Source organism: Cygnus olor, chromosome 7 (genome assembly GCF_009769625.2).
Source record: "Cygnus olor isolate bCygOlo1 chromosome 7, bCygOlo1.pri.v2, whole genome shotgun sequence".
NCBI lineage: Eukaryota > Metazoa > Chordata > Aves > Anseriformes > Anatidae > Cygnus > Cygnus olor.
In genome coordinates, this window is record NC_049175.1 from 19357842 (window position 1) to 19372399 (window position 14558).

Sequence of the window (14558 nt, forward strand, 5' to 3'; positions counted from 1 at the left end):
ACCCTTGGATTATTTTCAAAAGCCAATATTACCTGGAGACGGTTCTAGTTCTTTTTTGGCTGCTAGAGCAGTGGGCAGGATCTCCAAAACACCCTGTCAGCTTAGCTGACGGAGATGAAGGCTTGGCTAGGCAAAGCCCTTGATACTTCTCCCTTGAACAGAATTCAAAACTTAAAAGGTTTGTCTATCACTCCACAAGGTAGGGAAAGATCCCTACAATGATATAGTTTGTGACCTTGCTGTCTGCAGTCCTTTAGTGTTTGTTGATTTGGAGCTCATCTATAGTCACCCAGCAGCTGTATAAATGCTATTTCATTTGCAAAAGTGAACAGTGAGTTCCCAGCTTTACAAGAAAATCTGGAGCACTATCATATCTGAAAGGCAGTGTGTGACCTCTCTTCCCTAAGAATTCAAGAGACAGAAAACTCTCTGCTACTCTTAGGCAAACTAATAATGGGTTCATTGATCAGCAAGGAGGTCTCCAAATTCTTGTTCTAGAGTCTTGTTCTGTTCATGTGCTCTGGAGATATTCAGGAGATATTTCAGTGCTTTCCAGACCTGGAGCGAAAAATATTTTATTTGTCATTTAAATAATGTGAAAACATCTATGTCTGCTGGGAGGCCAGAGAAATTCCTAGACCTTCACTTATCTGATGTTTTTGGGTGTTGAAATTAGGAAGAAAACTGTTTAGAGCAGCTTCTCTTCTGAGTTCTGTTTCTTTCTTGAGAAGCCAAAACTAGGAGACAAAATCTTGAGTGACGACCTTTTAATCCCTCTGCTTAGTATTCCAAGCCAAGAGGTGGACATAGAAATGGAAGAAATAGCAGCAGAGAAAATGTAAGCAGTAATCTTCATAAACATCAAAATGATACCAGTCTGGTGATCTGTTCGAGTTTCAGGCAGCTGATTGAAGAGGCTCTTTCATCTTCAGTACCTTTCCCTTTAGCAATATAAAATCAGCTTTGCTGATGTGTTCTGCTGTGATTAATCTGATATTACCCAAGGTCCTCAAAGTGGCATGAGGTCATACAGTGACAAATGCTGTATTTTTTTCCTTCTCTTTGCTTGCAGAGACCTTTTTTTTTGATGACTGGCATAAATGTAAATTCGAATTATGGTTCTAAATGTCTTCCAGTGAATTACATGCTGCTTTCATGTAATTCACTGTTTCATGGTGGCTGTTTTTTTTTTTTTTTTCTGAACAACAAAAAAAATTGTATCGTCTTTGCTGAGAGAGTGAACTTTGCTTAAGTAAAGCTGATGTGCTATAAAGTGGATGGTATTCACTTATCAGCTGTCTCATGGGACTGACACATTCTGGTTTGGAATGTAGTAAAGTGCAGAAACTATATTTCAGCATAAAAAGTCACTTTTCCCTCTCTAGCAGGGACTGCTCCCACAGTTTTGTGGAACACTAAAGATTGAGCATAATAGCCTCAGTATTGATCTGTGCAATTTACCAGTTCACTCAGTGTTCATGAACATAGCAACCCATGCAATCCGCCCCCCAGAATTTCTGGGCCGAATAAAACACCAGGCTGGGAGAAGCATCCAGGAAAGCTGTGTTTTGTGTGCTGTGCTGAACTGTCAGGAAGGTACTGAGCATAGCTGTGAATTATCTGTGCCCACGTCAGCCAGTTACATTGGATGGCCAGAACTTGGTTCAGTTTTTCTGGACTGAGCATACCTGCAGTGAAGCTGATAAGCTTTATTTACTTATTTATTTGTGAATTTACTGTGGAGACAGGCCTCACAGTTCTTTTCCCCATTAAGGGAAAACCTTCATGAGGAATAACAAGAAGACATTAGAGAGCTACCAGCACTTGCACTTGACTGTTTTTGCATTAATACATATCAAAATACTGGTAGATCAGAGCTGAAATTTTAGCTGAGCTCTGATCTATCCTTCTCTTCCACACTCAGCTTGCATTTAAAGTACTTCACCACCAAGTCTTTCTGAGTTAAAAAAGGACAAGAGGGTTGATGAAAATTTTTGTAGGAGCTTAGCTTGTCTCGGCAGTGCGAATGTTGTCACAGTGGGTACATTTCCTCCCCTTCCCTCCCCTTCCCTCCCCTTCCCTCCCCTTCCCTCCCCTTCCCTTTCCCTCCCCTCCCTTCCCTCCCTTCCATCCCTTCCCCTCCCTTCCCTTCTTCAGAGGAATGAGAAGGAATTTGGAGCGCTTGAACCTGCCTTGTCACAGCCTGTTCTGTAGAGGTCTTGTGCAGTTCTTGAGCACAGGCATTAGGTTATGCCCAGTCCTTTGTAAAAAGACTTCTACAGCCAGTTGTAAGCTACTACTGAGTTGGGAGTGCTTCCAACCTCTGAGGACTGCTGATGGAGACGCCATTTTGTGCCAGAATTTTTAGCTGATGATTCTCTTCAATGGAATACATTGCAAGGTGAATTTCATCCCTTGCAGTTGCAGGTCACCTTCAGTAGGTCATAGCTGCAGCTCAGCGTCTTCTCCAGTGGATTCATGTTTGAATACTGTTGTCCTAATAACCTTGGCGAGTGGCAGCGCATGTTAGCTAAAAGAGTTCAGTCTGATATTCACAGACTGGAAAAGAGTATGAGATGTCTTCACAAAATTCATTTGGGACATGTGGCTATCCTGCTCTGTGACTCTGTCTCTGAACTGAGACGAACCCTGAAAATGTGTTAATTAAGTCATGTAGAGAAAGCCAGCAGGGAATATGCATTTACTGTTAAAACCAACATTAAAACTGGTGGATCAGATTTTTCACAGTAAGGCAGTTAATAAGTGAGCCCTGAAAGGCTTTTCAAGAAATCTGTGAAGGCCTCTTTCTCTGTTGCCCTACAGGCTTTAATGTTGTTGGTGGTTATGCAGCAGAAATGTATGCTGCTGTCACTTGAGAGTGCTGCATTACACAATTGTCATCAGTATATTCCTGTTCATGACTTCTGTGATGTTAAATTGCCTAAAATATAGTCTTTTTTAATGAAACTGTTTAAAGCTAAATCAAACTGCGTATTCTGTATATCTCTGGAACCTAGAAAGCAAAGGAAGGATGATGGATAATGACGAATGAGAGAAGAATTCATATATAACTTTTTAAAGCAAAATAAAAACAAATGCTGTTTTTATTCTGATTAAAAATTGGAAAAATGTTAGTACTTGTTCAGAAAAACAGAAAGAAAAGTCTGGGAAGGTCACTGAAATATATCTTAAGTTTTATTTCAAAATGATTTAAAATTTTTGAGAAATAATTCTCAAGTCCAAATTTTACTTGCTTAAGACTGCCTTGACTGAATTTATTGATGTTTTGCATACAAACCACTGTGGTAGAATCTGAAACATATGCCAAGGGCCAGAGTTGAGTTGTTTTACCTGACCTACCATGCAACTTGGGGCAAGTCATGTAATCTCTTGGATACTCAACTTTCCTCAACCACGAGTTGAGGAAAAGGATGGTTCTATAAGAATCTTTGGGATTTCTACTTCATACACTTTTTGGCTCTCCAAAGTGTGACTTGGTTGCTTATTCTTGCTAAGTAAATGGCCGTAGAACTGCAGCTCCCTAGTAAATCAGCCACACACTGTTGTGTTTTATCGCTTTTTTCCCCACCAGGCTCTGTATGGGCACTCTCAGGCAGTGACCTGCCTTGCTGTGTCTGTGACCTACAGCGTAATCGTGAGTGGATCTGATGACAGAACCTGCATCATTTGGGACCTGAACCAGCTGACGTACATAACCCAGCTTCCTGCCCATGGGGCAAGTCTCTGTTCTGTTGCCATCAACAATTCAACAGTAAGATCTTCATTTATCATCTTTCTTCTGATGCATCCATGAACATTTCATGATAATTTAATGGGTGCTCTTCACAACATAAAAACATCCTGAGTCTGATACATTGATTTTTTTTTCTTTCTATAGAGATTGCTAATAGTGTTCTTAATGATAAGAGGGGAGCACTAAAAGCAATGTTTTAGACTGAGTAGCTAAGCAGAAACATCTTAGGTGGATAGCAGGATTAAAACTCTTTTAGTTTGCAGAACATGAAGTATTACCTTAGTAGCTCCTGGATCTGGCTAACCCATAATCTTATTGCTTTCATTATCCCATTAATTTCTCTTGACATTCATGCAGCAGACCCATGTCAGCTGAGGAATGCTGGACCTCAGTCTCCCACCTCAGCTGACAACCTTCTTACACCCTTGCAGTGATAGTGTTTGTGTTTGTTGGTTGTTTTTTTTTTTTTTTTTTTTTTTTTGTGTTTTTTTTTTTTTTATTTTACTCCTACTGTCAGCTGAGGGGTGTGCTCTTGATAGCAGTGGCTGGGTTTTTGTTTACCAGCAGTGGAAATAATCCTGTTGTGGTCTGGGCCTGGCTGCAATTGCATGCATGCTGATAGGAAAATATTTTCTATTGGATTTAACTGTAAGCACTCTGGATATTATTTTTTCCAACCTTCTACCTCCCAAGAATGTTTCTTGTATATTTGTATTTTCTGTGCTAATGTACCATAGCAAGGTTCTAGCTGCTCAGACAATTTGCGAGTACATCCAGTACTGGAGTTTGTACCAAGAGAGGCAAAACTGAATTCATAGCAGTGAGAAACCAAGTAGACGTTCTATAGTTAGTCTGTGCCAAAATAGCCATCTCATATTAGAGCTTCACTAACCATGCAGTCTGATGACTAGTGACTGAGGGCAGGAATTAAGTAGTTTGTTAAGTACTAGCTTGGCACCCAGCACCAGGGGTCCTGGTTAGTAGTAATATGTGGCCAGTAGCTTCAGCTGGCCACCTCACAATACCTGGTGGCCCCTTGAGAAGGCAGTTGAAATAGTGCCAAGCATTCAGAAATGAGTGGGTGGGATAACATGGGCTTCATACCTCAAAAGCATAGTCTCCTCTTCGTCTTACACACCAACCTACCGTTAATGGTAGCCATTTCAGTTAGGAGCTCCTCTCCTAAACTGTCCAAAAATTAAAATAGTTAAACTGATCAGAAAATTGTCTGCAGAAAGGTTCATTTAAAAGAAAGAAACCTTAAGAAAATATGTTTATTTATTTCATAATTTGATAATATTTGTTATAACATGAAGATAGAAACAATGCTTCCATTGTGCTAAATTAAATATTTTGTTTGATACAAAGTGACATTTTTGGTAATGAGTTTTTTTTCTTGGAAAATTCAGAATGTTTTAAAGCAAAGATTTGAAGGAAACAAATTTCTGAATCACTTTTCTGTGAAGTAAGAGCCCTTTACACCTGTTCGTGACATGATTGGTTTAATATTTGCTTTAGCATCTGGAAGCTCCATTTATAGATCCAAACTTCATGGTGTTTGTATCACTTAGGCACAAAAAAAAAAACCTTTCCCAAAGAGTTTATAAGCTAGGCAGGATTGTAAAAGCTTGCTGTAACTAATGATTTCAGTTTTAAATCTCTGGTCTAGACCTGAAAAACACTGTAGATAATTACCAAATGAACAGACATGTAGATGAGGTAGCTGACATTTAATCTCTTTAATTATTGGCAACTGTGTTTCAATGTTTCAAACAAAATCTTCTGTTTTATCTACAGAATCCTGCCCTCCAATGTGCCCTCCTTTCCCCAAATCAGGGGTGACATACAGTGTTAGTTGATTTAAAACAGAGGCGCACTGCTAATTTAAGGGTACACTGGCCTTCGCCAGAATCAGATGACTTGGCTGATGCTGTTCTGTTTAACTGGCTCTTAGTATGCATAAAGGGTGAAAAGTTTGGGTGAAATTTCAGTTAGTATCTCGATCAAAGGGCATTTCTGATAAGATTATTTAAGACTGCAGCATCAGCTTTTGATTCTGTGCATTCCTTGCCCCAAAGATACCTGTGTGTTTGCTCCTTATATGCCATCCCTGGTAAGACTATCCACCTGCGCTGAAGGAGTATGAGAGATTCAATTGCAAAGGATGTTTTCTGCATTGGAAGTGCCGCTCATTGAATGCTGAGCTGGTCATTGGTCGAATGCAAAACAGTTTAAAAATGCGATGACATTAAGCTCCCTGTGAGGGGCAGAGGAGGATTGTGAAATCACCAAAGGTTTCACAGCTAAGGAGGTAAACTCCATATCCTCATTTAAGAAAATGTTTATTTGTAGATCAGTAACATTTAAAAGCACTAGTCCTGGCCCAGAACTTGTGTCAGGCACTGACTGTGCACAGTCCCTGTCCCTGGTGGTAGCTGAGGTTCAGTCTGTGGTCTGCTGGGCTATGCACTGACTAAAAGGTAAGGGCAGAGCGTAGCAGTCAGCCTTCTGTCGTCTTTTCTGTGTTTGCCTTTTTTCTGTGTTTCTTTGATTCCTTTGCCATGCTTAAAAATGGGTAGCTTGGTGGGCAAGAAGGAGGATTCTTTTGAATGCCTAACCCAAAGCTAACAGACTGTTATCTCAGGGTGTAGCCTAACATTTTGTGACCTGGTCTGTCTGCAAGCTGCCTGACATTAGCGGGTGCCCAGGACTGCAGAACAACATTGAGAACGTCCTTGGTCTCCCCCTGCTCAATTACAGGAAATGGATGCCAAGGCTGCATTTCTGATTGGCATGAATCAAGATGTTTCTTTACCCATTTTTTGACAAAGCAGCAGGCTAACTGTATCTGACCTGTCTCCATGTTCTTTTCCACCAGTTGGAATCAAGGTAGTTTTGGCAGAACACAACTTAGACAGAACTGAAAAACAAGTGTTGAGGCTTGCTTGTTTACAAGGAGGTTTGAAGAGGTTCTGGGACACTTAGAACAAAATATGTTAAGTAATTAAATGATTTAAAACCAGCCAGACTACAGGAGGGGGCAGGTGGACATGAAGGCATGATGTTCTGCAGATCTTTGTAGCCTTGTATTATTTTGCAATGGGAAGTGTCATTCAAAATATCATCAATTTCTTTTATTTTATGGATGGTCACTGTTTTTTCTAGTGCAATTTAGTAAATGCTTTCTGCAGAACACATGAATTCCTCCTCAGTTTGAACCAAAAGTTTGCTGCTAATTTGGTTCCTTCTACATCCATTCTGCATCCATTATGCCCTCCTGTGAGGAGGATGAGTGTAGGATCTTGAAACATGGCCTCTTGCTTTGTTACAGGGTGATATTGCCTCTTGTGCTGGATCCTACCTATGCTTGTGGACAGTCAATGGCCAGCCTCTTGTGAGCATTAACACCACCTGCAGCCCTGAAAGCCGTATTACTTGTTGCTGCTTTGCTGAAGTGATGGACTGGGACACACGCAGCGTCGTCATCACAGGAAGCACAGATGGAGTGGTGAGGGTAGGTGGACAGGGGAGAGAAAAGACACATCCTAATTTAGTGTAGACCAGAGGCAGAAATTTTGCATCCTGGATGGTGGGGCAGAGCTGCTAAAAGCCTGTGCATAGGGCAAAAAGCTGAAGATTGGAGTAAAAGGTTTGCTTCCTATCAGCTTTTATCCTCCTGAATGAGGAGTATCTGCCATTCAGGAAGGCTTTTGAAAATATACTTTTCATTCTGGTGTGTTTTTGAAAGGAAAAATTATATTGCCCATTAGAAATATGTTTGATAGAGTTTCTGGGAGAAACAGTTCCTTGTGGGAAAACCTACTACCTGGCTCTTCTGCAGCACTTGTTAGTGGATGGCAGCGCATTGCTTAAAGAATTTGTTATGCATTGCCTTTGTTTTATAAATGGAGACACTGAGGTGGTGGTGGTGAGGAAATCACTTAGGTTCACTTTTGCATAGATCAATACCACAGAACTCTGCAGGATCCATAGCTTCTGAGAGTTGGTTCACAGCTTAGTTCATTAAATCATACCTTCTCAAGAGCAGGAGTTTGCTGCTGGTTCCACCTCCTGTCTGGTGGGAGAGCTCCCTGGGTAATTGGGATCCTGGCTAGCACATCAGACCTGCAACCTTGCCAGCTACATGCATACGTTTCTCCAGTGTGACAACATTTCTCCAGTGTGACACCCTGCAGCATAGTGGCAGAGGGAGAGAGAACACTGCCAAGCCTTGCTCTGATGATCGAAATCCAATTTTCAGCACTTTCTGGGAAGCAGACATCCACATCTCATGTCATTGTGTTGTTATAATCCATGTTATTCTCCTTTTTCCCTCACTGGCACAGCTGTGGAAGACTGAATACACTGACAGCCCACGCCAAGCTGCTGGACTGAGCTCACAGAGAGGCGCCATGGAAGAGGTGAACAGCACAGGTATGACCCCAGGGTGGACTGTGAACTGATTTGGGACTGTTGCAGACCTAGTTCTGTTGTGAGGAGGAAAAGGATGTGGGAGCACAGTGGTGTGAATGGGAGATGGTTTGGGAACCGGTATGGTGGTACTGTAACCAGCAGCACTAGTGGGTGGCCACTGTCCAGTCTTAGGGAGGCAGAACAGTGCTCAGCCACCAGTCTTTTGGGTAAATCCTGTCTGGATGAAGCTGGAAGGTTCTTTATAGGTTCTGTCAAGCTTGACAGCTTGATAGGGGCTTTGAGCAATCTGGTCTGAAGGTGTCCTTGCCCACGGTAGGTGGGTTGGAATTAGATGATCTTTAAGGTCCCTTCCAATCCAAACCATTCTGTGATTCTATAAGCACCTTTCTGCATATGAACCTAATGAATTCCAGAAAGCCCATTCCCTTAGCACATCTACTGATGGCCTGTACTAAAGTGTCCTGGGATGTCAGAGTGGGCAGTGCCACATTCTGTCCTGGGATGAAACAGGGAAGCTTGTTCTCTTTGCTGTCTTAAACGAGGTCGGAGGTCCTCCAGGCTTGTGGGAGCCCAGCAGCAGGCCTTATTGCATGGTGCTATATTTTCAAGGCTATGCCAAGCTGAAGCTGATGCCCTGGAGTTCTTGCAGAGCAGCCAGGATTAACGAGACGATGGGGCTACAGTGCTGACTGGTATTAAAAACAACTCAAGCTCACTACTCTGTTCTAACAAATACAGGAGCTGAAACCTGCCAGGGAGCTTTAAAGGCATGTTCTAATAGCACAGCTTGCTTCTGTTCACAGCACATTTTACAAAAGAAAGGAATTGTGTTGTTAGTATGTATAATTTACACCACTTATTTGCTGTGATCCTCATTAGGCATTCTCTATTGCTTCAGTTTTAGGCACACAATTTGCATAAAGATAGAGTTGTAGATGTAACATCTGCATAAAAAGATATTATACGGTAATTGGGCATTACCAGTGAGATCTTCAGAAGTGCTCTTCATGGAAGTTGGCAACTTGGCATCTACATTACTTAGATTGCTATGTGAAAATATTTATATGTACAGTCATATTGGAAATGCCAAACCAGATGCCCATCCTACCTTTTGTCATGTTTCTGAGAGTAGCTAGAGCCAGATGCTTCTAGGGAAGGAGCAAGAACACCAGAGATGCCAGATGTGAGGCAGTCTGGCTCGGTAGCTGTATATTTGGTTTCATTGTGGTCTCTAACCAGAGATTCCTGCAAGTCAAAATACAAGATTTAACCTTCCTTCCAGAATATTTGTAGCATTCAGTAGTCACTCTGCAGATTCTTTTTACATCTAGAAGCATCTAATTCATTTTAAGAATTTCCTAGAATTTGTTCCTTAACTTCCTGTGGCAGATACTTCCATGTCTGTTTTACTCAGGTACAATTGCATAGCAATTGTCTTTGAGCAAACTGAGACCTTGGCTATTTTTAAAAAATCAGATCTTAAACAGTATTCCAAACAAGGACTTAAAAACTGCCCATGGGAACAGAGCAGAATAGTCCTGTTTGTGCCTTTTTAAGAGAGGATCATGAAAGAAGACATGCATTGACATCTGTTGATGTGTACAGCCACACCTGTTCTCATACAAGTGTAAGAAAGCCTGTTCTCAGATGCATACAGCAACAGTGTTCTTTAGTAAAGAGTTGAGAAGTGTGATCAGAGCAGTGATATGCTCCCTCAAAGTATTCAGGTGATTTCAGAATTACTTTAAATGGCCAAATATTCCCACATGTCATTCTACATGTTAAAGAAAATAAAATTAATACAAAACACAAGTCATTAAGAAGACCAAAGTAACTATGATTGAATTATTTTGTTAGGTGTGTGTGAGTGTGTATGTATGTGTGTATGTGAAATGTTCTCAGCATTTAATTATTGGTTCTGTTATGAGCAGATTTAGATAAGTTGATAATACCAGGGCTTTATGTAATTTCTTTTTACTAGGCAATTATGGGCTGTATTATATCCTGGCAGCAAGGTATTGTGGGGCATCTTATTAAGCACAGAGCCAGTGAAAACTGATGAACAATTTTGCTGAACTAGGCATGCAATTTAGAAAGCAATAATACACAAATCCAATTTAGCACACAATTGATACAGCCGCACGTCAGCACATGTAACTATCATAGCCACAAATTAAATTGGGATGGGCCTATTTTGCAACAGCACAGGCTGAGATTAAATATATTTGTTCTCAACTTAACAACTTGCTGACCATAAATAATAACAATCCCTTCCATGCTGCCCCCCAGACACTTTCTAAATATTTATTTTTAAACCACATAACAGGTAACAAGTGTGGAAAACATCTTGTTCTCTGTCGGGAACTGAATCCCAGCCTTGCCTTGACTGGAAAACCAAGTAAGAACAGCCCAGCAGTGACAGCACTTGCCATGTCCAGGTACGGTCCTGTCCTTTGCATTGTAGCATATGCCCGGCAGAGGGCACCGCATGAGCCTCAGTGTCTCCACTGATCTGTCCTAAATCCTCGGGTTATTTTAAAGTTTGTATTTCTGCTGGTTTTGTTTGTGTGGTTTTTGTGTGCATGTGTGTTTGTTGTTGTTGTTGTTGTTGTTTGTGTTTTTTAATCTCGGTCAAATGCAGTCATTCTGGGAGCTGGCCTAGCTGATTGTTTTAAGTGAAGGGTGTTGGGATACTCAGTGGTCTGAGAAGAAACGGCCCAGAAGAAATAGCAACTTTCAGGTGGAATAGTTGTATAGATCAATAGCTGCTGCACTGTCTCTGCATCATAGAAAAAACAGTGTCCTAGGAGTTTCTGGAGATGCTATGTCCTTAATGAAATATAAACTGGAAGTTTTTGGCTAATGGACAACTTTGTTGTTGAACTCAGTTGGCACAGCCAGCAGTATTTTAGTTTACTCAATCCCCCTCCCGCAGCGTCATCTGGCTGTAATATTGTTGCATCTTCTACCCACAATGTTGCAATGTACTGTAAAACAGCTGCTGCCTTTCTCTCTAGAAGTGCTGGCATTTTGATAGTTGCTAAAATGATTCCTATACTGTCTGTGCTGAGATTTAGAGCACTCAGTGTGATACTTATATGCATGGAAAGTGGAAAAGTTTTTTGGGGGGGTGGAGAGAGGGGTGTGATTACTTTCATCAGTGTTGATGACACTGTGTGCAGCAGAGATTTCAACAGCTGAAGCCATTAGATTATGTGCTGACAAGCCTGAATTCTGAAGCTGGCCAACACATTGAATTAACATTCACAGATTTTCAGGATCGGAGGAGGGTAAAAGCTCCTGATTTGGCAAGATTATCTGCAACTAACCCCTTGAAATACAGGAAGGTTTGGATCTGTTTCTAAGTTCAGTCTTTTGTATAGTCTAGACCATTGTTCTTCAAATTTAACGTTAGAGATTAATCTGCTCCCCTGAATGTTGCATCCTCCTAATTGCTGCATATACAGAAGAAAGTCTTGATCCTATTTGCATCTTGTGCTTAAATATTTTTTCTCTCTTTCTCAAGAAATTCCTCCAAGCTCCTAGTTGGTGATGACTGGGGAAGAATCTGCTGTTGGTCTGTGGATGGGTAGGAAGAAATAGTCAGGACTCATGTTTTCAGCCTTCTGGATGGAGAGAAAAGTGCCCATCAGAGCACGAAGAGTTGAAGTCAGAAGATTATTACTGGGGACTGAATCTCAGTGGAATTGTTGGAATGACCATGCAGTCAGCTCTGATTGAAATCAAAGACTGGACTCCAAAGGTGCAGGAAAGACACTGACAGACATACACGTAGACAATGAGAATTCACAGTATTTGTCCTGGGAAAACTTCTGTATTTAAATGTTATTTTAAATACTGGATTTTGCATAATTCTTTGTATTTCACAAATAATTGCTATCAAATAAAGCAGTCTAGATTTCTGCAAAAGAGCAATGTAGCTTAATAAAATGAATATATACTAATTTTAATACTATGAGGTCAAAACACACTGAGGCTTCAAACTGATGTTAACTGTGTTCACAGCAGACTCTTTGTTCTAACAAACACAAAAGTATGTTAGTATCTCTGTTCCTGCTATTCCTCATTCCCTGAAAAATGTATGCATGCCGTCAGAAAAGATTTTTTTTTTTTTTTTTTGCAAAGTGAAGGTAAGAACTCCTAGATGCCAGGTTGACAGTGGTGCCCTCCTCCAGCTCAGCTGTAAACATGCTACAGCATAGTCTTTAGTTTCCTAATCTGACTTAACTGTTTTTTTCCCCTCAGTGATCTGACAGTTGTTCAATGTATTCTTTATTTCACTTCCGCTCCTGCCTTCTTTCCTGCCATGATGCCATCTGGAATATTAGCAACATACATCAGGATTTACCTTCATAATGACTCTGCATAATAGAAGTGGGTATTGGTAGTATAAGAAGGTTGAGGCCGTAATCTAATACATTTAAATGCCATTTATGTCCCTAGCTGAAATGAAGAAAGTGTGAAAAATCAAGGTCCTTCTCATTTTTTGAGAATTTGAAGGAGCTATATTGGTGATATCTGCCCCTCTCCTTCCACCTGACTTTACAAAGGGAACTCCTGAGAAGCCGCTTAGGCAGAGTGGCTTCCTGAACACCACAGCCTGGGTCAGGACAGAACTTGGATGAACACGATGGACCCTGTATGCATGAAGGCACTTATGTTCATAGCACCAAACGCAACCCCTGAACAGCCAGAGCCACAGGAGTTCCATGATTTCCATTGCACTGGGAGTGCTTGGCAATGCAGGACTGAAGCCCTGTGTGTGCTGTGCAGGACAGACAGAGTCTGAGGAATATGAGGAACTGGTGTATGCCAAAATCTTGGTGCTTAGAAACTTGCCAGCATTATTAGGAGGAATCTGGAGTAAAAAAGATGAGTTTTTTACTAGTCTTCTCTAACTGTAACAACTTTCTTCTTCCTGTAGGGTACTGCTTTGTTCACATCTTGTCTTCGAATTATGTTGCTGAATGAGCAAGACTTCCTATGGCAAACAGCTGCTTTCCTCACAGAGTGCTGAGACAGCCCCCCCACCCCCTATGCTCTGTCTAACCTCCATCAAGAGTGAGGTAATTGCCTGTGGAAAATGTAGTAATTAGAGGTTAGCTCATGATGCAGACATACAAGGAAGGCTGCATTATGTCTACACCGATGACCTGGCTGGTTATCTTTCCTAACCTCCAAGTACCTGACTTGATGATTCAAATTCCGTCCTTTCTGTGCTTGGCGAAACAGACCCTGAAACTAGGCCAAAACACACCAATTTTTTTTTGCAATCAAAATAACCCTATGTTGCAAAGGTTGGTTGTGCCCATATTTCCCGAGAACTGGGGAAAGGTCAATTGCCATAGAATTCAACAAAATTAAGTACATTCCTTTTTTACTCTTCCATCTCTCCACATTCCTTAAAAATAAGCTGTGGTTTGGCTACGTAGGAGGATATGTACTCCTGTCAACTATGCATACAGCTTTGCTGATCCATCATCAAGGTGATTAAGAGCCATGGAAAAAGCTCACTACCCATGCTTTCATTTTACCTAGCAGGCATCTTGATAGCTGGCTAATTATCTGCTCCTTTAGCATTTTCATGCAGCCTCTTTTTGCCAATAGTTTATACTTCACTTTTTTAGAGCTGGCATTGGCATCTACTTTGCTGCCTGGGTAGCAGCATTAATGGTTCCAGTGCTCTGGACACCAGTCTGGCTTTGTCAGGTATGAGAAGAGACCACTCGAAGCTGCGGGTTAACTGTGTGTGGCTTTGACAGGCTTATCTCCTTGTGCTTTACATCAGTTCTCTTGTGCCTCTGAGAGAAGGACGAGGTGCATTAGCTGTTGTTTTGGATTGCAGAACAAATCCAGAATGTGCATGTGAATGTCAGTCAGGTTAAGAATGAAAGTCTTCATGAGTTAAGGTTGTTTAGCAACAAGTCCTTTAAAAAGTAGTATCTTTGAGACTTGCATCTGTCTAGCACCTGGGCAAGTTCTGCTCTGCTGCTGCACTCTTCAGAAATTTAGTCTGCTGAAAAAAACTCTGAATTTTGGAGTATAGGCTCTGGACCATCATCTCATGAGGCTGTTGGTGTCTTCCAATTTATTGAGAAATTCTTTGTTTTTCCTCTATCTCCAGAGGACTTTTTCCAGTCATAAGCCATGGAAAGAAATGCATGCTGTGGGTACCAAAAGCACCACTCCTTGCTTGGCAGAGCTGAGGCACACATACCACAGTCATTTCCTAGGTTTGATGTAGCCAGTGTCTATGTGACAGTGGTACAATGCCACTGATCATTTTCCTGCAGGCATATGACATGAAGTAATAGTTAGAAATTTCTAATACACTGTTGAGCAATTTTCT

At 41.2% G+C, this 14558-nt stretch overlaps 1 protein-coding gene across 2 annotated transcripts in view; it reads left to right on the plus strand.

Moving 5' to 3' along the window:
• The window catches only part of WDFY4 (WDFY family member 4), a 130563-nt gene extending 118451 nt beyond the window's left edge, over window positions 1–12112 (plus strand). For both annotated transcript variants that reach the window (XM_040563249.1, XM_040563250.1), the window contains 5 exons: window positions 3593–3772; window positions 7086–7268; window positions 8101–8188; window positions 10515–10626; window positions 11715–12112. In XM_040563249.1, the coding sequence (XP_040419183.1) occupies window positions 3593–3772; window positions 7086–7268; window positions 8101–8188; window positions 10515–10626; window positions 11715–11781 (630 nt within the window). In that variant the 3' untranslated portion in view covers window positions 11782–12112. The remainder of the gene's footprint in view (window positions 1–3592; window positions 3773–7085; window positions 7269–8100; window positions 8189–10514; window positions 10627–11714) is intronic.
• The last annotated feature ends 2446 nt before the right edge of the window (window positions 12113–14558 follow it).